The 23,685-nt window shown below is 42.8% G+C and overlaps 1 protein-coding gene across 4 annotated transcripts in view; it reads left to right on the plus strand.

Moving 5' to 3' along the window:
* The first annotated feature begins 15,998 nt into the window (after window positions 1-15,998).
* Window positions 15,999-23,685, plus strand: part of LOC142786693 (uncharacterized) — a 42,850-nt gene continuing 35,163 nt past the window's right edge. The window contains exon 1 of one of the 4 annotated variants that reach the window (XM_075884327.1): window positions 15,999-17,177. In XM_075884327.1, the coding sequence (XP_075740442.1) occupies window positions 16,991-17,177 (187 nt within the window). In that variant the 5' untranslated portion in view covers window positions 15,999-16,990. Of the gene's footprint in view, window positions 17,277-23,685 lie in introns of all 4 variants that reach the window. The other 3 variants (XM_075884329.1, XM_075884326.1, XM_075884328.1) reach the window with 3 other exon arrangements.

Raw genomic sequence — 23,685 nt, forward strand, 5'->3', positions numbered from 1 at the left:
TTGACGCACATTATAAAGGGTAGCAACGGAAGACTACTTACAGGAAATTTTAAAAGAAACTTCGAGCTTATATGGTCACTTTATGTTTTCACATGGTCACGTATTTTCCACTATCTTTTGTAGACTTCCGTACTATATATAGTTGCAGAACCTGGTATACACTGAAGGTGTTTCCTCCATGAACAGCTTTTCACTCTTGCGCGGGAGAATGAATAAGCTGTGTCATGGCTAATATCAAGCACCTATTATCTTTCACGTACTGGTATCCAGTAGGTACACTTTCATACAAAGAAGTAGATTGAGCATTAAACTTTAGCCGAAGCAATACTTTGAAAGGCAGTCCAGAAACACGAAGCAACGTATGCACGAAACAAGCATTATCTCAATAACAAAAAAACAGACATGAGGAATACATGAGTGAAACAAAAGGAGCCAACTGGAGGCCGTGAGATAGAAAATTTACTCTCTGTATCAGTATCCCTCAATGAACAGGGATGTGCTGCCAGTGAAGCCTTTTGTTTTTATTGTTCCTATTCTTTCACGTGTTCGTACTATTTGGCATATTATATCCTGTATTTCGGTACGGTTAGTTTTCACTTCAATATTTTGGCAGCCGAGCTGTTTTAAATATTCGCACCGAGGTGGAGCGTGTCGGCGATTCTCACCACAAGATCAAAATAAGTAACTTACAGGGAACGTACAAAAAAAAACAGTCAAGCCTACCTACAAAGCAAAGTCTTTAGATGTTTGCAATGATTTATTTGAAGCATACAGAAAGTAATTGGCTGGGGGAGTCGGTGTTCTTTAGCCTTTCATAATTATTGCGCACAGAAATAGGTAACACCACGCATGAGGATGAACACAGCTGAGCCCGGTTCACCAAGCTATCTTCTCCCTTCGTTAAACTTTCAGCTCAAATCCACTTTTCGGTGTTAAAGAGACAATAACACTGTGACATACGCCATAGTGGGGGCTCCTCCAAATACTTCGAATACGTAGCGATTTTGTGCCATTAGCTAGAGTGGCCAGTTCAAAGCTGTTTTGCGTGCGTGTACAAGAGCCGTGCTGTGCATGCGCGACGAGCAGTGACAGTGCGCGCCTTTCCGGTCTGCGTATCTCAGAGAAGTTCCGTCATAGCGCCGGCAGATGCAATGTAATCGTACTCCGTGGCTCGTGGTCATCGATCCATACTTTGGTTGCATGTGCCACGGCACTACATACAAATATCGGGGCCTTTGCCAGTACAATTGATTTATTTATTTATTGATTGATTGATTGATTGATTGATTAATTGATTGATATGTGGGGTTTAACGTCCCAAAACCACCATATGACTATGAGAGACGCCGAAGTCGAGGGCTCCTAAAACTTCGACCACCTGGAGTTCTTTAACGTGCACCCAAATCTGAGCACACGGGCCTAATACATTTCCGCCTCCATGGGAAATATAGCCGCCGCAGCCGGGATACGATCCCGCGACATGCGGGTCTGTAGCCGAGTACCTTAGCCACTAGACCACCACGGTGGGGCACTTTTGCCAGTATGGTATACCCATACAGAGGAGAGCGAAATTGCTGCTCAGTGGCGTAAAAGAGCGGAGAAGCCTAATTCATCGCATACCAAAGTAGTTTTGTTGTAGTCAGCGGTTGAGCGTAGCAAGAACAAACGGAAAAGGGCTAGACGTGCTGCGAAGACGCCGGAGCACACGAAGGAAAGTCTAGTAATGCGGCTTGGCCAGGAGGTTGATTAACTGACTATTCGGGGAAGCTTAGCGAAAGCGCAAGTGCGGCTCGTACTTAACGGACTTCATAAACAATTCGTTTGGATATGTGTGCAACGTGAGTGAAAGACTGTGACACGGCAAATACTTAACGCTGTTAATTAGTGCCATGTCTGAAACGTTGAGTTTGGCGGTGCTCCCCTAGCTCAAGTGCGCATATCCCGCCATAGCTGAATTAAGCCACTGGTAGATTTTCTTCATGTGTATTTCATTTCTTATGCTTGGTTGTTAATTCATAGCATCACATGAAATTTTTCATGTGACTCATTTTTCTTAATTGCACACCGATATAATTGAGGAACATCAAGTTGCCTTGGATAGAATTTTTGTGAAGACTTGATTGACATTCATCCATTAATATTTCAAAAGATGTAAAAACACCAATCAAACAGCAGATGTGAGCTTTACTCTTTGTGGAAAAACAATTTGTTGACATAACCTTTGCTCATTTGCTCCAGAGTTCAAGAACTACCGAGATATCAATGTTATGTTAAAGCTCCTTAAGCTTATGAGGGCTGATAATGGCAAGTATGATATCTCTAACTAATTTAAATACGTAAGTGTCATTCTGGCCTATAGCTGGCTCAGGCCTGTTTCGCGATTCTGTGGAGAAACGAAGAAATCAGGGTTGTAAAGTATGTGCACTGACTATTCTTGGGTCACATTTAACGTTGTCGAGTTGACATTCCTCCAATAAAAAAACATGCATGCATGTTCATCATTTATTTTTGTTCTTCGTGTCCTTAATTTACTTATTTGCAATTATATACGTTAGGCGGAAGTCAGTATTCCTGCAAATATTTGCAATAAATTTAGCTAACAAACGCTGACAATATGCTGAAGAACGTCTTCCGCGCATGAAACAAACATATGTACAGAACAGACCATTCGGTATCAGTATGCGCACTAACAGAGGCGTTCGTGGTAGCAACGAGCCATTCGGTAGAACGTGATAACGGCATTTCAAAAGGTGTACGTGTTGAGCCTAACTTCCTATGATCGGGGAGAAGAGGGGGCGACAAGGGAAGTTTGGCATCAGAGGGAAATGATGGAATATAGTGAGCCGTCTCTTGTAATTTACGAGGACCTGTTTGCCGATTAGAAAGGCGCACTTTCTGGTGTATGCATAAGGGAAGGTGCCTCGGAGGCGATTGAATGGCAGGCCACCGAAAACAAGTAATGTGAATGATAAGGACATCGGCTTCCTCTAGTCTGCTGGTTTCACTTGGTGGGTCATCCGTGAAGGGCATCAGGTGTGACGGAACTGATTGCGTGAGATTGGAGCCCCGGATCCGGATGCCTGGCCATGGGACTTCGCACGGGCAGGCTAGATTCCAGGCTCTTCTAGAGCTCTGGAGAGGGAGCCTTTCATGCGTGCTTTTTCTATTTTCCCATTTCATTAAGCCCTTCGGTATTTTTATTGGTATTTTTGAGTGCAATGAAGGTGCGCTATATTGTCAAACAACGCACTCCGCAGAGCAGCGTAGGGGGTTTTAATTTTTAGCAAATATGAGTGAGTAATGTCATCCCCAAAATATATCTACCAAAAGCGGAAACACTGAATACAATATGCGGTTTAGACGTTCAATTAAAAAGTGAGAACTGAAGAGAGTAAAGGTAAGGAAAGTGCGTAAATTTATGGCATAAAGATATTTAAGTAGGGAAGAGTTGAGTATAATGCTGTCTTCTGTTTTAAGGGCACATTTATTGGGTAGGATAGATTGTATCTGCATGGCCCTTGTTCGAAGACAACCAAATCACACGTAAATTTCATGAAAATAGTTCAGACAACGCACCCTGCGCACACATTTATTAAGATAAGCAACGAAAACTAAGTTGGGTTAAGCGTTTAGGAAAATTGTAGAAGCAGCAAATACAGTTAGAAGACTTAGAATAAGAGAGAGATAAGGCAGTTGGTAAGTACTCATTACAAAGCACATGGTGTCTTAACCTGAATAAAGTGAAGAAGTGAGAACCAAAATATTAGAGAAAATGAGAGTACCTGAAAAAAACCGGTCTAAATCAGCGATGAGATTAGTACAATAAAAATGAGATAATTATTAGTCCCTCAGATCTGATACGCCTGCTGTCATAGTTAAAAAGCCCCTTCTACAGAACTCTACTGTCTCCACAGACAAGAAAGAGAGAATAGTATGTTTACGCCTCCCGGCAAAACAAGGGGTGTAGGCATGTTCCACTCCTGCATCCCATAAGGAAGTTAGCCTCGCTGTGGTGTTCTAGTGGCTAAGATATTCGGCTCCGGACTAAGTGACTAAGATACTCGGAAGGTCGCGGGATCGAGTGCCGGATTCGACGGCTGCAATTTCGATGGAGGCGAAAATGTTGTAGGCCCGTCTGCTCAGACTGTGGTGCACGTGAAAGAAGCTCAGGTGGTCGAAATTTCCGGAGCCCTCTACTACGGCGTCTCTCGTAGTCATGTGGTGATTTTGAGAAGTTAAACCCCACATATCCATCAATCAATCATTAAGGAGTCAAGAGGTTGCTTTGCACTCTTAGTAAACATAAGCCTGTTTGCAGCTTCTTTTAGTATTACACTTCTCCAAATTGCTGTAACTGTAAAAAACAGTTCGTCCACTCATATATTTCCGACACGGTCGTTGAATCGATGAAGTGACGGTGAGGTACTCTTCGTCAACTTGTGGCTATAAAAATTGCTGTAGGTACGAAGAATGTTTGATCCGAAATGCACGCAATTATGTTAACACGCACGCACACTATCCTTCATGTACAACATATAAACTGACCAGAGGCGAGGCACCACAGTGAGCCAAATTAGATCATGTAAACAAAGAGGTCGACGAAGATGAAACAAAAATGACGCCCACTCCTTTCCAAAGGAGCAACTCGCGTAAATGCGCAGCAGAGCGGGGGATGGGAACTTTGCATGAATGTTGTGTAATTGGATAAGGTTTGGGAATGTTTAATTGGTAGTTCTTGTTAATTATTCTTATTTCGTGAATGAAGAAGACGCGATGCTTTCAACGTCAAGCAAAAGCCAAGTAGAGACGCCCTTGACCTCATGCTTAACACCCGATCCAGCGCCTACATACTCAGGGTGGCAAGTGCATAGTCGTGCAAGGCGAGAGGTTGTTTTATATGCGAATGCATTTCTTAGTCGGGCTATGTCAGGCGTCCATCGGGATACGCCCACCACCCTCTTTCATAGCAACAGCTGCGGGAGCGCGCGCTTATCCTCGCCTCTAGCAACCGGAGCCCCCACCTCGTTTACTTGAACGTGATTTGCCACCGCCTGAATGCAGTGCTTTAGAAACGCGTTTGTAGCGTTTGTGCTTCCAGCGTTTGAGTAGCGTTTATGTTGATAAGACGCTGACAATATGGCCGTCAGGTACAATGACAGGTGCAGTGCTTAGATCCTCCTTCTTTCTCCTCCTTGCACCCCATTTTCTCGTCCGCTCACTCGTACGTATATATAATTGGAGTAAAGCACGCGCCTCACTCTCAACCGTTCACTCGCTGATGAATGTGTATATAAATGGTTATGGTACAAATCCTCGTCTAGTCATTGTTTTACGTCAATAAAATTACTACGCCGTGTACTCTCGGCGCAAGAAATGCATTCGCATTTCCTTACAATTCTCTTCAGGGAGGTGAGGGCGATTTTTCGATCATAGCATCGCACCACCAGTGCAGCGTGATGAACACTTGCGTCTTTTGAATAACGTATTTATTCAATATGTAAATAAAAATATACGCTGCCCAACACTCACGTATTCATGTTGCGCCTCAAGTATGTGCAATATATGGTTTTTGGTTTACACTGTTCACAAGTGTAAACACAGCCGCCAGATGAAGATGGGTCGCTGAGAAAGGCGTTAAACCTTCACTAGGTGGCTGGATTGTTGTAAAGACATTAACAGACAAACTGATAAGACTTTTTTGCGTTGAAGCATCTCAAGAAAGACTATTGTCGTGAAAAAAAAAACGCCAGGCCTGAACGGTAGGCGCCGCACGGCCACAGCGAAAGCTAGAAGAGCGACCTTTTAGAGCCTTTTTCAAAACACTCATTGGGTAACTACTGCAAGCACAGTTGCTTGGTACCCAATAGGGCATTATGAATAAACTTTTGAATAGTAGTCCGGCATTCGCTATGCTATTTTCGTCATCATTCTGAGAAGCGTGTTATCCGCTAAACACTTGTTAGGAATTTTGCGCCAATTGTCCCTGCAGTGGCTGACGATGATGGGGAATCATGGCTGAAGTGGGTATGCGCCACAGTTAATAAAGAAACAAGAACAAGCTTTTGTAATGGGTTTGAGCATAGGACTGCCGATTCGTCACGCTAATTGCATTGTGCGACGACTGGTTGTTCTTTTGCTGTTGTAAAACGCTTTATAAGTCGTAATAACGTGTTTGCTTTCCCGACATCAATCCTGCCTAAGGCGAGTTTGGCAACAAGTTAAAAGCACCGGCGTAACTCAGGGGTAGAATATTGGGCTGGCACTCAGTGGACCCGGGGGCAAGCCCCATTGTGTCATTGGTGCAAGATTTCTTTTTCTAATTTCGTGCAATGTGATTACGGACGCCGGCGGCGGCGGCGGCGGAAATTATGCAACTGCGCGTGACCCGAGTTGTGATCTCACAACAGCTTTCGCTGTAAAAAAGTCACGGTAAAGAAAGTTACCGTGACTTTTAGGGGTGAAGCTTCCATAGGCGTGGGCCTGTCCATCCCTTGTATGTATGTACATGAGCCCCTGAAGTTCCACCTTTGCTAACTGCCCACTATTTCGACCTTGCAAACATCCCAATACGCCCCATCAAGCATCCACCACTTCGTCGATCATAAATAAAATAGTGTTGTGAAGCAGCCATTATGAAATGCAATACGGTCATGTACTATTATGCAAATGCACGTTAAAGAACAATAAATTGTTCCAATGTGTCTGTACGTGACCGCCCATAGTTCCAGCTTTTGCAAACTGCCCTCTACTTCGTCCTTGCAAGCATCCCCCTACGCCGCATTATCGATCCACCACTTCACCGACCAACAAGCCGTTCTAAAAAAGGAGGAATGAAAGCGACGTATAGCTACCCTTTACCAACAATAAAATGTCTTGTATAAATATATACAGTGTTTGTCACGTCTTTGATGACATAGTGGGTGATATTCACGAATGGTTCGCATTTTAGCGATGCAACCCTCCAGCGCTTCACCCCACTCATCATCATTCACTCCGTGGATATACTGTGATTCTTTATAAGCGGCCTCTGAACGGAGTACCGTACATGCAGCTCCCAGATAGAAGTAGGCCCCGAAATACAGTGCTAGTTTTGAGTAGGTGGGCTTCCTAAGATCTGGTAGCACAGAGTGAGATTTGACGTGGATGTTGACATTTGTTGGCTTTCATAAGTCTTTAAAAATAAATAAATTCAATACCACTCTCAAGAACTTCTCTTATGTTTATGTGTAATTTTTTATTTCTTATGTTGTGAATTATAAATCAGGGAAAGCGCGGGAAGTGGTTGACTTGAATTCGTAGCGCCTACCTCCACTCTTTCTCGCCACTCGCTCAGCAATATGGCAAGTTGGATCGCGCTCAGGTATCTCGCTCTGTTGACATGACAACTACGGGAAAGAAAAAGAGAACTTGTGTTGGGCTTAGAACGGAAGCCACAATTAGCTATGCCGAGCTACTCAACCATGCATTCGACGAAGATGGCTTAATCGAGCAAAGCATCTTTTTTTTTTTTGCAGCTCTACGGTTTGTTAACCCAGAGATTCCTGTGTAGCTTGTGCAGGTTTTTATAGTGGCAACGAATAAGCACAATCTGGACTCATTATTCGAGCAGGTAATGATTTTGTATGAGTACACGATTAAACCCATTTCTCAATATGCTTGATTTGTCTGATAGAAGTTCAAGGTCGCTAGACCCATTGGCCAAGACTGTAGGCAATAAACAGTCGGAGTTTGTCGCTTTGACAGGTATTTTTCACCAAGTTCCCATCTTTCTATTTTACAGCTTACCAGTCTATCTTCCAAACGACACGTTGAATGTTTGAAGTTTCTTTATACCTTAAATTATTCCCCTAGGTTTCCTTTACTCAGCAAATATATAGCACACGCTAGACGAACGATCACCCGAAATTACCATGAGTTAAACATGTCTACTTTCGCTCATCGTACGATGGCGTTTATATATAGTTTTTTTTTGTTCATTCTATTGAAATTGTGGAATTCTTTGCCTGGTTACGTTCGATCTTTATCACTGGATGAATGTTTATTGTATATTACTAACCACTGAAGTAGAGCGCACTTGTTATGCTCTTCTATGTATGTATTTGCCTACTCCTGCGATAGTCCTGCGGGGCTGCAGTATGTTAAAATAAATAAATAAATAAATAAATAAATAAAATGCGTTTAATGAAATGCTTCAATACCTGTTGGCTTGGCTACATAGTATTTCCTTCTTTTACTATAGGCATGATAGTAAAATGATGTGATTGAATCATACACTTTCTCCTGTTCATGAAATTCATGTAGCAGTAGGTTGTAACGTTGCGACTCTTTACTTCTAATACTGTCACTCATATATATGTGATGGACAAAGTGCTTCTAGAAATCACTACAAGAAATATTACGGGACAAAACCTTTTAACAAGTGAACTTTACTTCGTTAAGGCAATCTTGGCGTCCTGACGATCGACTGCCAAAAGGCTGTTTCTAGCGGCATTCTCTCTTGAACAATTTCTGATCGCTTCAAGCCTCTCCGTGCCTGTGAAGTTCAGTCTCATTTGGTACTTGAGTTTTGGAAAGAAATTATGTGGCCATCTTAACAAACCAGATTGGGTCAAATACGACGTGTCCTACCTGTGCTTGTTGAAGTTTTTCGAATTAGTTCGGATATTATATGTAGAATGTTAGCTCATTACATTCATTAGGCAGTTGTAAATTAAATTTGCGTTTATGCAATGGAACTCTAAGCCTACGCGGATGATTCTGTTTGTTTATAGAAAATGGGCAATAAAAAGTTAATTTATTTTGTCGATCGTGTTTTTTCTTACTGAGAAATCGGTAAGGTTAACTGTGGCCACTTCAGAACACACAAAAAAATAAAAAGTGGGTAACAAAATTTTAAGAATAGCCGCCTCGTACATGCGGCCAGCGGACCTGAAACAAGCGTGCACGAAGACATTCCACTTGCATGCGAAGTGGGAAAGAAGAGTTTCCACGCTGACCCTCTTTCTCGATTTTTCGTCCTTTCTCTCAATTTCGTGACCTCACCAGTTACGTTATGAGAGAAATGTTCTTTTCATGTTAACTGTGGTTCTTTTCACGATTCATTTCTAGTTGGATGCCCAGCAGTCACCAGTGATAAAAGTGGCGCTGCCAGAGCGCATCGGCATGCGAGTCCACGTACATGAGAGGTACAGGAAGTTTCCGCCACCTGATAGAAGCATAGTAACAGAGCTTCCCGATGCATTGCGATTGGGGAAAAATTGGAAAAAATGTACAGCCATCACCACTCACCATCTTGCCCATTTTTTTTCTGTTGCGTGGTCATCGAAGTTCCTAATTGCTCAGCTTTATAGGCAGTGTGTGTCCACACGTACGCAAACGTTTTCAACGGTCGATGTGAACGGCATGCAATGACGGCAGGGCCGCGAACTTTTTTGTGAGCGCGTTGGTTTCGTTATCATCTGCAGACTCAAGCGAGTTGCCGCTTCTCGGGTGCCTGTGCGGCCAACAGCTGGTGCTGCACAGTCAGGTATAGGAAAGGCAGAGGCTTTTCTTTTACTTTGTTTCGCGTAACATCGCCGCTCCGGAGTGTAGTACTGGGATGTTTACTACATATCCCAGTACTACACTCCGGGAAACATTAGGCACAAAGAAAAAGATTAGGCACACATACGTATGGCGTCTGATGTTTGCGCAAAATACTTTTCTTCAAGGCACTGGCTTCGCATGGCCAGTCTCTACAAGTGCTAGCGTACTCAGATAAGGACGATAGTGCAATAATTCTTTCAAGCGTTAACTATGAGCACTGAAACACGTTTGATGTCTTCTCACAATGCGGGCATTCTGTATCTGAGTTAAAGCTCCAGAAACGAACTATTGTGAGGCAGAGAGTGGCGCGTTTGCTTGATCTGCTGCGCAAGCTTCGCCTTTGCATCGTTTATGTAAGTAAACATGTAGAAATAAGGGCGTATTTGGAACTTTCTAAGAATGCGAAGGAGAGAGCTTCGTTGGAGATTCTGTTAACGTCCTGTTGAACGTACTGCTGATTTGTTCAACTTGATGACGCATGGCAACTTCTCAATAAACCCATTGTATTTACAAAGAATATAGCCGACCGAATAAAGCCCACCATAGCATTCAAAACACTAAAAGCTAAGCATGTTTTCATAAAGACTAATTTAAAATGGACAATATTCCTTTTGTCAATCAGGTGAGTCAGAGATGTGTGTTGTATAACCAAATCCTATGGGTAGCCTTTATAAATTACGAGGCGGCGTTTGATTTGGAAAACTACTCAATAGTCATGCAGGCACTGCGGAACCTTAGCGCTCACGAAACATATATATATATATATATATATATATATATATATATATATATATATATATATATATATATATATATATATATATATATATATATATATATATATATATATATATATATATAAATGCTGTAAGTAATCTTCGCATTCTCCCCAGCCACCATAGTCATCTATAAAGAAACGTCGAAATTCCACTAAACAGCGCGAGACATGTCCTCTTGTCTCCCTGCTTCGAACGAGTATCTATGGCGTAAAATTGTAGCCTATGATTACTGAATTGTTGAGTAAATGCAAAACGGTAGGTCTGAAAAGTAATATAAAAAAACTTGGGTAATGTACCAAAGTCTCGGAAGAGAATCGCGCTTGACGATAGGTAGTGAGGCACTGGAGGTGGTGAAGGAACACGTGTAATTAGCACAGGTGATTACCGCAAAGCTGAACTAGGAGAATGAACAAGCTAGGATGAGAATGAAAATGATGTGGCACAAATTTGACACTCAAGATGAAAGTATTCAACGTTTGCGTCCTAAATTGAGAACTATGCAGAGAGTACTAGAAAAAAAAATAATAGGTGGGACCTCAAAGAGAAGGAAGAAAGCAAACTTGGTCAGGGAAGAAGTTGGTAATGGGAATCACATCCGAAATCACAAAGAAATGAGCCTGCCAAGGGCATGTAAACGTAGTCAATATAACCACTGGACATTTAGAGTTACAGGCTAGATTCCAAGAGGAGACATTCATACGAAGGGGAAGTAGAAAGTTAGGGGGAGAGATGATACCAAGAAGCTTGCGAAATACAACGTGGTCGCAAAAAGCAATGCACATCTTTGGTTGGCGGAACACCGGAGAGGTCTTTGCCATAAAGTGTAAGCAGTGAGGCTGATGTTGATATAGACGAACTGGAAGCGGGAAACAGCAATACAGTAGGTGGGATGCTACTTTAGAGATCAGAAGTTGTTGCTTCCGAGAGTAAATACTGAGCACCAGTCTAGAGTTGCTTGAGACGGCACCTGCACTTGTGCTTTGAATCAAAGGGAGAGCGATATGAAGAGAGTGGATGTGAAAAAATTCTGGCTTTGTTGGCCTGATTCATATATCTACTCATAAAAGTAGCTGCAAACTGATGTCGAAAGTAGAGCTGTTGGGTGGTATTCCTGACGAAGCTGTGTGCTTGGGTATCTGTAACAATCTATTTCGTTGCCCTGAAAACATATCGACTGTTTAACTTGACTACCTTGGTGATGTTGCATTCGAAAGTAGCTCCATGCCAGGAATTCTGAGGGTCGAAATTTCCGGAGCCCTCCACTACGGCGTCTCTCATAATCATATGTTGGTTTTGGGACGTTAAACTCCACAAATCAATCAATCAATCAGGAATTCTGAGGGAAAAGTTGCGGTGAACTGAAACGGTGCCATACCGAAAGTTGCTTGCTTCGAAGGAGGGTGTTCACTCGGCAAGCTACCTTCTATGCATAGCCAAATAAAAATGTTTCCTAAGATAGCGTATGAAGCCGGCCCTTCAAACATTCCGCTAATATGAAGTATACGCATCTTATGGAACCGCGTACTTCTATTTCCGGCATTATTAGAGTCGGGTTTATTTTTAATGCTGTGGTCCAGTGGTTCAGAAATGTGGCAACTGCGAATCGCGGAAATTGTTGCGGAGAACGGGAGACTTTTTTTTTTCAAGTGTGCAGTCAGACCCTTTTCATGGCAAGAGTTGCCTGCGCGAGCGTTCATTTCGTTGAAAGCCTGCTGCTTTGAAATGCTGACAGCTCAGATAAATATTTTGAATACTCGACGCATCTGCTGCGTCGTTTTTACAGCGAGCGTACATCGACACTTGAAAGAAAAAAAAACAGCTACAAAAAGGGTGATAGCTCCTGCAAAATACAATAAAAAGGTGCAGAGTAATATTGAGCTGAGTTGTGTGACGTGTCGCTTTTGAAAACATCAAAAAATAGAGTAGTTCAAAAAAACGCGAACACACACGCATCGCTTGATTTATATATACAGAGGCCTCCAAAAGCAAAACGTTCTTTAAATATAAAAGCCAGACAACAAACAATATATGTTTCATCGTTTTCGTCTGTTTTGTTATGTATTATTCCATTCTTCCAGAATGAAACTCAACAAGTAGCATGAAAGTTCTACCCCCATGGCTTCTTTTCTTTAGTATTTTAGATACTATTTATTTTGCTATCTTTCATTCATCACATTCAGCTCGATAATGCGTGTTCGAGCCTCTCTTTGTTGGGAGCATTTGAGATTGAACCGAACAGCGTGAACCTGTCGGATGTGAAGAGAACGTCCACCCGAAAACATCAACGAAATGTATCAGTTTCAAAACAGATGTAACAGCTGCTCTTCTGGAAATATTTCTTTCATTCAACAGAAGTATTTGTACTTATTATTTATTTTTCCTACTTTATTGGTAATAATGCGTCGTGTTTTTTAGGACGCACCAAAAAAGTTCTACATTACCAAAAATTTGTTGCATATCTATATTCATGTTCGTTTCGGAGATTGCCATGATTTTGCTGTAGAGTTAGTTGTTCTCAAATAATTGCTCCTGTTTGTAATTTTTTTTCTTAAAATACTTACGCACACTACAAGTTGCTTCTAGTATTTACTTCAGTCTTAAAATATCTCTTCAGTGACTAGTTTATTTATTTATTTATTTATTTATTTATTTATTTATTTATTTAATATACCTCAAAGGCCACCCAACAGGGGGCTTTACATGAGGGTGTGGGCAAACAATATAGGGTTAATAAAACAATGATTCTATGGCATTTTTAAATCTATTCGTGTTGCTATGATGGATGACACTTGGAGGAAGATCGTTCCAGTCCCTGGCTGCTTGAGCGAAGAAGGAGTGATGGTGGGCTGTGGTACATGCAGGAGGTGGGTACACGGCCTTGTGGTGGCTTGTGCGGGCTGAAGTACGATGAGCTGATTGAATGGGACAGTTGTAATGAAACGTATGATACATTTTGTGATACAAGGATAGTCTGGAAACCTTACGGCGTAGGTCAAGGTTGGGTAGATCTGCTATTCTTTTAAGGGTGGTAACACTGGTATGACACGAGTAATCTGAGTAGATGAATCTAACTGCTCGGTTTTGAATTAGTTCGATGGACTTACTTAGGTTAATTTGGAATGGGTCCCAAATGGCGGATGCGTACTCTAGTTTTGGGCGAATTAGTGTTTTGTAGGCTAGTAATTTGACTGATGGAGGGGCAAGATGCAAGTTACGACGAAGGTAACCGAGAGCTCTGTTAGCATTGTTAACTATTTTACTTACGTGAAAAGACCAGTTTAGATTCTGTGAAATGTTAACACCGAGATATTTAATGGAACTTAGGGAAGAAACTATGGAGCCATTAATATTATAGTTAGTGGTGGGTAAGTTTTGGCGTCTGTGAAATGAAATAAGTGCAGTTTTATTAGTATTTAATACCATGAGCCATTTGCGACACCACTCGTCCAGCTTTAGTAGGTCCTGCTGGAGAGTAATTGTATCTGAAACGTTAGTAATAGGTCGGTAGATTACACAGTCGTCGGCAAAGAGGCGGATGTTAGATGAAATGTTATCGGGTAAATCATTGATGTAAATTAAGAAGAGGAGGGGTCCTAGAACTGTACCTTGTGGCACACCGGAGATTACGTTGGAAAGGGAAGAGGGCGTATCGTTAGCTTCAACAAATTGCTGACGGTTAGTGAGGAAGTCCTGAATCCAATTGTAGACAAGTTGGTTAAGGCTTAATTGGGAGAGTTTTAGTAGTAGGCGGTTGTGGGGAACTTTGTCAAAGGCTTTCTCAAAGTCAATAAAAAGGGCGTCAACTGGTATGTTAAGGTCTACACTAGCGCTTAAGTCATGGATGAATAGTGCAAGCTGAGTATCGCATGAGAGTCCCCTTTGGAATCCATGTTGGTTAGGGTGAAAAAATTTAACTGAGGTAAGGAAGTTAGCGATTTGTGAATGAATTATATGTTCCATTATTTTTGAACAGACGCTGGTTAAGGAAATTGGCCGGTAACTAGATGAAGCAGGCTTAGGAACCGGAACGATCTTACCCACTTTCCAGTCGTGAGGAACGATGCCGGATGAGAGTGATTGCTGAAAAATATAGGAAAGAATGACACTGGTGATTTCTTTGGTGTTTTTGAGCACCTTAGCATTTATACCATCGATGCCGCAGGATGATGTAAGTTTTAATGACTCGATAATTTTCTGGATGCCCTGAGGTGAAAAAATGACGTCCGGCATGGTAGGGTAGTTGTGGGGGGAGACATCAGGGAGGTTTTCAATCGGTTCTCTGGTGAAAACGGAAGAAAAGGTATGGTTTAGTTTTTCTGCTACTGCATTATTCGCGATAGGCTGTCCAGTTGGATCCATTATTGATATGCATTTGTTTTCGTTTCGCGGGTTAATCACTCTCCAAAATTGTTTTGGGTTAGTGCGGAGTAAGTTGGGCAAGGTGGTATTATTAAACAGCCGCTTCGCTTTATCGATGGCAGAGCAGAATAGTTTCGTGGTAGTCTGGTATTTTTGCCACGCCACAGGATTGTTGCTGTTTTTTGCGGCGCGAAATTGTCGTTTCTTTTTGTTTTTGAGCCTCTTGAGTTCAGGATTAAACCAGCGGGATGTGCTACGTTCACCAATCGTAATTGTTGGAATGTAAGTACTAATAAGCTCATGCATTTTAGATTTAAACATTAACCAATTTTCAGTGACAGATCGTTTGTTAAAATCTTTAACTACAAACTGACAGAATTTTGTTAGTTCTTTATTGAAATTATTATAATCACCCTTATCGTATAAGGTAAGCTTTTTCCTTGTTTTGTCTGGGCGCTTCAGCCTACATTGGAATGTGCCATGAATGACCTTATGGTCGCTGATTTCGTCGAGGTACGAAAGCGAAGTGATTCTATCAGGATGGGTTGTTAGTACTAGATCAAGTATATTGGCTGAGTGTTTAGATTGCCTCGTTGCTGCATTAACAATTTGAGTTAAAGCGAATGTTAAACATGTATCGACGAAGTTGCTTTCAATGTTTTGTTTCGATGTGATAAGGACGTGGTCAGACCAATCTATGTTCGGAAAATTAAAGTCGCCGAATAGGACAACTGGTGCATTAGGGAAATGAATCTTTAGTGATTGTAGCGCGTCATGAAACATTGGTATAAATGTACTGTCGGAATCAGGTGGGCGATAGCATGCACCTAAGACTACGTGGGGTTGAATGGCTTTACAGCAGACAAACACCATTTCGAGTGAGGTTGGTATATTGATACGATAGCAGCCAAGGTCACGGTGAGTAGCAATGAGCACGCCACCACCACGCCTGCCATCTCGGTCGGTACGAAAAATATTGAAATCTGGATAAGAAGGGAATATTTCACCGCTGATGACAGACGAGTTTAACCACGTTTCGGTTAGCACTATAACGTTGGAATCTGAAGAGTCAATTAAACAGGACAAGATATCCCGCTTTGGTAGTACGCTCCTGATATTAGTAAAAAGAAACGATAAATAGTCCTTGGGACCGTAAGGGCAACCACTAGCTAACTGCTACGGCGTGCGAAGAACGACTTGTTGATTAACCGGGTCATACACGTAGGTGTTCTTCCCTGCTACCAGTTTGTTATGACGAAGGCTGCTGGGAAAAGTTCGAGTTTTTTTGAACTCGACCAGTTTTTTACGGGCTAGGCGTGTGGCTGGTGAAAAATCTTGCACAATGTTAACATTGGGATGCTTGTGATCTCTACTAGCAGTTAGTACCTTTTCCTTATCTTTGAAATGGGTGAATTTTACTAGAACTGGTCTAGTTTTATTCGGCGAAAAGGTACCGAGTCTGTGTGCGCGTTCTATGTCTTTCGGAGAAATAGTTAATTTGAGGTGCTCGCTTGAAAACCTGATAATCTTTTCCTCAGATTTTGTCCAACTTTCGTTAGACTCATCATCTATCCCGTAGAACACTAAGTTATTTCGCCGCGCTCTATCTTCGGCGTCATCAGTGCGTGCAGTCAGCTGCTCAATCTGATGCGCGTTTGCCTCTGCGAGTGCATGCACACTCTTCACGTCAGCTTTGATCGCCGTCAGCGATTGGCACTCCCCTTCAATTTTCGTAAGTCTCTCTTTTATGTCTTTCAGCATTTTATCGTTATCAGCCTGTTTATCTCGGATACCTTTGATTTCGCTAAGTAGTGCTGATTGGCCTGTTTTTAGTTCGCGCAAGGCTGCTAACACATCTGAATGGTCGTCACCGGCAGAGGCACGAGTGGCAGGCCCTGGGTTTAGTTCGACATCGCCAGACAGTTGCAGGAGATTCATGATAATATTCACACAGTCGCAAAGAATGGCAAACGCTGCATGTGGGCCCGGCAGCACTAAAAGACCACGGTAACGCGTGGGTTTAGTGAATAAGGAAAAGCGGTTTGTTACCTGCACAAAGGATAGAGGCGTGTGGTGAGTTGGTGTCATCGCAATCGTGCCGCCGGACCCACTGAAAGCAGCGATGATGTCACGGCGATTTATATAGGTGCAGTCACGTGTGGGAATGGTGAGAGCGCGTGGTCCCGGACGAAGCATGCGCAGCACCGTGGGGGGCCGCACAGGCAAGGCAGCGGGAGCCAGGCACCATTGTTGATGCACGGCGTCAGATGCAAGGCTGTGCCCTGCGGACGTGGTCATTGGGTGGCATAGCCGCTCACCAGCATAGTCGTCGAGCAGAGGCCGGGGGCCGGATGGAGGGTTCCAAGGACGAACACGCATGGAATCGCCGACAAGACGTGCCGACGAAGCCTTCCAGAAGGACGACGATGGACCAGCCATGGTGTTGCCGAAGCGGTGAGCTCGGGTAGCAGTCATTGCCGCGGAAGCATTGGTGATAGCACCGCAGGAGCAGCAGGCCATGACTAATAGCTGCACAAAGGATAGAGGCGTGTGGTGAGTTGGTGTCATCGCAATCGTGCCGCCGGACCCACACTTTAATGTTTTTAGTTTTTAGTTGCTCGCTAAGCGAGCGCATTCAAATTTATTAGCAAGATATGCTTAATATGCAGGATATGCACGATAGCCACCTCAGTAGAAGACGTTAATAAGCCAACTAAAATTACGTAAGCTTGTTTCGTCACTAGACACTGGATTTTAGGCTAATTCCTGCTTAGTTCGTAGCAGACCTATCATGCATTCGTTATATATGAGCATGAATTAGTGGTTGAGGATCGCTTTTAGAGTGTATTTAGAGCGTTTTACTTGCGTAATGTCTGTTGTGCCTAAAGTCCTATTATTGCCTCTAAAAGCCTATTTTCAAAGTTAATACCTATACGAGCACGATTTAATCTCCTATTTCGCTCCCGAGTGTATTTTTAGACTGCTATTAACGTTATCGGGAAGAACTGGCAATACGGGACTCTATGGGGTGAAACCTAGTATTTTAGTTCAACAAACTTCCGAAAAGGAACCCCTTCCGCAAGTAAAAGGAAACGCACCGGCCACCTTGTGCCACCGCACTGGAATGGGATATAGTCTGCAAGAGGGGAAGGATGAGGAGGCTAAAATACGGTATTTCTGCAACCCTTAATATTAGCACGTCCCACCGTACAAGTGGAATGGGGAAACATTAAACTGAGAGAGGAGAAGGGAAGAACAGGAGAGTGGCTTACATGGCCGAGGATATGGCGGATGGTATTTACTACCGGTTTTCCAAGCCAAGGAAAGATATTGATGCAAATAAAGACAAGGAGGTTAACCAGACCCACACCTGATTTGCTACCCTGCACTGGCGAAAGAAATAAAGGGGACAAAAGAGATATAAGAGATGGAAGAAAGATTCACAGAGTCACAAGCACACTTTGGGCAGCACTTGCAGTCTACAGGTGGTCGCTGAGAATTCTTGAGTTCAGGCACTTCAGTAGCCCTTAAGTTCATTTTCGGCCATGATGTTCTTGGAAATGCAGTCCAGAGTATTCGAGATATTGAAGCACCTCTTTGAAGACCGGGGTGTGGTGGGGGAGGTGCAGAAAAAATGACGTCGCTCTGTGCAGCTGCAGGAACGTGCAGAACAATTGCGAAACCACCAAGTGCCGTCTCAGAAAAGTAGAATGTAGAAAGTAGAAAAGTAGAAAAAAAATAAATTGTGCATTTGGCTTTTGTTTTCTTTCTAATTTACTTCTGGTAAATCTTCACCCCGGTCACGCGGGAAACTTTATTTGAAAATGGAAGTTGCCGCTTATAAAATGCTGAGCACTGTATGACAAGAATTTTTTTAATTGGTTCACTACAACCCGCGAAAGCTTGATTCAAGGAGGTGAACTTGAAACCGTTACCAATCGCTTTGTGGAAACTGCTCAAGCCGAAATCTTTTCCCTGCCGTTCTTCGGTATGAAAATAACTCGGATAAGGATGATCCCACGACGCAGCTGCATCGTCACATCATGCCAGCGCCTCCTCTATTTTTTTTCGATGCCCGGAGGAACGCTCCCTTCAGGCCGTCGAGTGCGTGCTCCGCATCCGCTGGTGGATGCCGCATGATGGCCCTCCGCGAGTAGACTACGGGATGATGGCGCAGAATGGCCATGCGTATTAGGAAGCTCGCGAGTTCGTGTTTTTATGCGAGTTAATTTGCACCCATGCTTCTTGATGGCTTTCACGGATGCACGGAGCGTGAAAAGTAACACGAAACTAGCGGCGCGCTGTTTTCACCTGGCTCTGTCAGGCCGTGCTACCGGTTCGATATATGCGTTCGAGTTTTATAGCATTCACTTTTAATGTTTTCTTTCAAGCTATTGCAACCTCATTGTTCGCATACCTCAGTGTATGATACTGCTGAATACCACTGTGCATATCTGATGGGAAAAAATAAGATTGTGTTTTTTTCACTTTTTATTATGTACAAAAAAAAACTCGCCGGTTACCTTAAGGATTCACTTGAGACGACTGAAAGGCAAACGCTATCCTCGTTTTCTTTCGATTCAATGCATTGAATGTTTCCGGCTTCCCTCCGGGATATTTCTGCGCTCAACATGGTTTTTTTACTGCCTCAAGGATTGGAGGCCAAGCTAGCTTTCTGCCCCTCAGCAGGTTATGCACTGCCCTCACGATCGGCCATTTCAACTAATCGAAGACATTAAATGATGCCGACAAGTTATGTGACCTTCCCATACGTCACGAACATTTATGATATGTGACGTCATATGATAACGATCTCACGTAATGATAATTTCTTGCATCACTCGTGTTCATGCCGCCGACGCGAGCAGACATCGGCTGAGGCCGGCGATCAATTTTTGCTTTTGATGAGACACTTAAAGCTATCGCCTAATGCATTGTACGGCGGCAGCTCTGTGAAATTTCAGCTTCCTCTGGTGTTTGGGAGAGCGTGCTTGCAGTAATCAGGCAGAATGATCGGTCTCCTAATAAATCTTTGTAGTACACTCTAATATGTAGCCGTCATTTACAACCAGAGTATTTTGTAGATTATAAGTAGTGGTGGCCGAAGACAACCTGTCACGTTTGGCAACATGGCAATTGGCATCAATAAACGGGAGTGAACTGCAGCCAAACAGTTCACAAATTAGTCTATCAGTAACAACGCTGCCTGGCGATCACTGCCGTGTGCAACGCCAAAATTACGCCCCGAAGCTGAATGGGAGCCCAGAAGCACCACTCAGTTACTCGGCTCTACTCTTACCGATACGAAAAGCCAGAAGAAAGAAGAAAAGAGAAGCAGAGCTGAGCAGATGGATATTAAAGCCCCAACAATTCGTCCACAAATACACAAACAGCTCAAGCAACTAACCACCGGCCGCATTTTTTAAGCATGTCACACTGGCTCAAGCTGAGAGTCGGCAATAGACTTCTGGCTTCACCAGCACCTGTTGAAAACATAGGCGATGACCGTAGAAATCGTGCCGCATATGAAGTTGTTCTTGTTTATTTCACGATGATTTCATTGTTTAAGCTATCAATTGGTGAAATCACGCGCCTGACTCCCTCATTTTCTGACACTCGCTTTTTCTCGGTGGCAACAGATGTAATGCTTTGCGAAGGGAACGGATGACAAGTGTTTTCGGAAAAATTCATTGCGCCTACTTTTATGATTTCGTGTGCCTAAAACTGTGTTTTGCCTGCCTATTTTTGACGCCCAAAATGCGATCATTTTGCCTAGAAGTCCGGTCTGTGTTTTTAACTGTAATCTCTTGGCCTCTGTGGCAGTGAATCCGCTTGTAAATCAAGTGTGCAATCGCTCTGTATGTTCGCTAAGCTTGGTAATGGGGATGGAGGAAAGGGGATCAACAAAGCATACAGTGGCCGACATTCACAGTGCCCTTTCGTTTTATTTGTGACGCATTGCTTCGTTTTTCTTCTTTTAGATCCTAATGTACGGAATGTCATTCTATTATGCCTTGCTTTTTTCTGCTCTGCTATGACGAGGGGGATTTGAATAATAAAGTTCGACGTATTATGTTCTTACATTTCGCGTAGCTGCAGCGACTTTACCTGTAGTCTTTAAATGAGACGTATCGCTACGCCCTCTTTCCAGTGCTTCAATAATACCAAGTAGAAGGCGTACACACACACACACACACACACACACACACACACACACACACACACACACACACACACACACACACACACACACACACACACACGCACAAACACACACACACACACAGCAGCGGTCTACGTGATATCCGTCTGGTCTCATTACTTGGAGCTGCTATGCTAAATTGACAGGTACATAAAGCGAGGCTCGAAATTTATTTCATCCACACTGTGCATCTTGAAAGAGGCAAACCGACGCAAAGTAGGTGGGATTAGAAGCGTTGTGGGATTAGAAGCGTAGGTGGGATTTCCGCCATCATTTCAGTAACCTTAGTTCTTCCAACTAAAATGTTCAAAAAAAAAAAGAATGGTGTGCTAGCAAAAAAAATGGAGATAAAGAAACCACGTCGACTAGGGTACGAAATTCATCGAATTTGTGGCGCTGAGGGTGGAGGGTCAAAGCACAAGCGAATATAGTTAACAGCCTCAATCTTGGCTCGGGCAGACCAAACTGCTATATGCACCTGCCAAGCGTAATTAACGGGGTGAGTTTCCTATGCCGGAAGTTGGCTGTCCTCTGTATTCATTAGGACACTGTAAACTGTGGTGCCCCCCCCCCCTCCAAAAAAAAACGAAAGATCGATGAAACCATGTGCTCAATCACCTCCACTCAATGGGTTTCCCAGGCGATGGGTCATCGCTGTGGGCATCAGGTGGGACGGGCGTGATTGCTCGAGATTGCGGAGGCGTCTGCCTCTGGTGGCCCGCATTCAGCCGTCGATGGGAAGCACAATTGGGGGAAGCCTTTATTTTGTTCAGTTTAATTATTTCTTCGCTCTGTGGCTCGATCGAAGCGAAGGGGTGTTCTGCAATGTATAGAGGCTCCAAATATCGCCCCATGGTGATGTCTGTCGCTAGAAGGGTACCCATAGGCAGTGTGAACGGTAATTGTTTCTGCTGAGAGAGCCCTAATATTGTTCCTCAGTGCAGAAGTTTTTCCTGTTAATTGAGTCGACGGTATCTAAAATTCTGTCTTAAATTTTACAGAGATGCTGGACTGTGTGTGGGAGCGGGACAGATTCTTTTCCTACACCAAAATCGTAAATTCTAGCTGCCTGTCTTTTCGTCGCCGATCGGAGGCCAATAAAGAAGTCTTTATTTATCTCTTTTTTAGAACATTGTGAGCATAAGCGTGAATGTTCGTTCTGTTCAACTCCATTCACGATAAACGGAAAGAAGATACTGTGAACCCTTCACACAAAACCTTTTTTTGGCAGTATTATTAACCGCTTTGCGCGCAACACACACACTAGCGAAACACATGAGACCACTGAGAATAGCGTAACATCTCTCAGACACGTTAACATTCCATTGAAGTCCTGGTGGTGCAACAGAATCCGAACAATACGTTTTGTGACTATTACGGTCATTTGGCCACAAGAATGTCAGGTATATTTGATCTCTTGCAAAGAATAAATTCTTTCAGTGCGTAGGATATCTTGATTGACATATGTAAAAAAAGAGTATTTTTCAGCCAACAAAACTCATTAAATATGAAACATCTGCAAATTGTCCAGTGTTTTGGGTGATTGTGTGTTCGTTGATTCATTTTATGCGGCAGAGGAGAAGCAAACTGAATTCTTTTAGCCGTATGTTTTTAGTTAACTCTCAGGAAAATAACGTACTGCATTGAATCGCAATTGTACTGAGCGACTCACCAGGTCTATTGATCTCTATTAATATTGTGAATTACTTACGCCTTATCGCAAGACTGTTACTAGGCTTGTGAATTACGTCTTTAAAACAGTTGCAATACAATAAACGATAGCTATGAGGCCCTACGACAGAGTGTTACTTAGGCTTAATTCCTACAAAAGTGCCGACGTACGTATAGGCCTGTCTGCTTGTCAGTTCCAAATGGTGAAACTTGCAACATTTTGTTATTGTACTTTATTACTAGGTGCAAAAAGAGAGCGATTTCGTTTAAATGTTTTTCGTATTGACAACTTGTAAATGCGTTATCAGTTCGTGAATAACATACACTGGTTTTGATGCCTCTGGAATTGTTATATGAAGATAAATTATAACATTTGCCAGTGAAAAGACTTGAATAATTTTCTCTCTTATAAAGCGCTAAAGTACCAAGGCGAGTCCGTGTTCGCCTGTAATGACTGTTATAAACCACCAGGCCGGCTACTTTGTTGAGCGTTGTATTTAGAGAGGCCAACAAAAATTGTTTGCTCACAGGACTATAAAGGGTCCCTTTTAGCCCTGTGAACAAACAGATTTTGTTGGTTTCTCTAAATGCAACGCTTATTAAGTTTTCCTTGTTGTCACCTCCGCCAGATAAACAGGAAGTAGAATATCTTTGCGGAAAGATGCATTTCGTTTGTATGCATCCTGGGCGACTTTTCTTTGTTATTATAACATGCATGTAAGAAATGACTAGTGCCAACGCTTCGCGCTGTGTGCTCCTCGTCTCTTTCGTAATAGCTGCTGTTGCAAAGTTGAAAAGACGCGCGAAGCAATAAAAAGTCACGTAGTAGAGCACTCACGCGGTCCAAGACTTCCACTCTAAACGTTGTATTCGTGACAGATTTTGTTTGCATTGAAATGCTCCTTAATTTCTTCAAAGAAATTTTATCAATATATACTTTTTAACAAGGATATGCCAAAGCAAGCTGTTGAAAAGGCCGCTCAAAATCATATGTTATGTTCTACAACGGCCAACACTTCTAAATAGAATTTAAATTTTGATGAAACTATGTTCTTTTTTCTTGGAAATGCGAATCATGAAACCTCGAAA

This window comes from Rhipicephalus microplus, unplaced genomic scaffold (genome assembly GCF_043290135.1).
Source record: "Rhipicephalus microplus isolate Deutch F79 unplaced genomic scaffold, USDA_Rmic scaffold_28, whole genome shotgun sequence".
Taxonomy (NCBI): domain Eukaryota; kingdom Metazoa; phylum Arthropoda; class Arachnida; order Ixodida; family Ixodidae; genus Rhipicephalus; species Rhipicephalus microplus.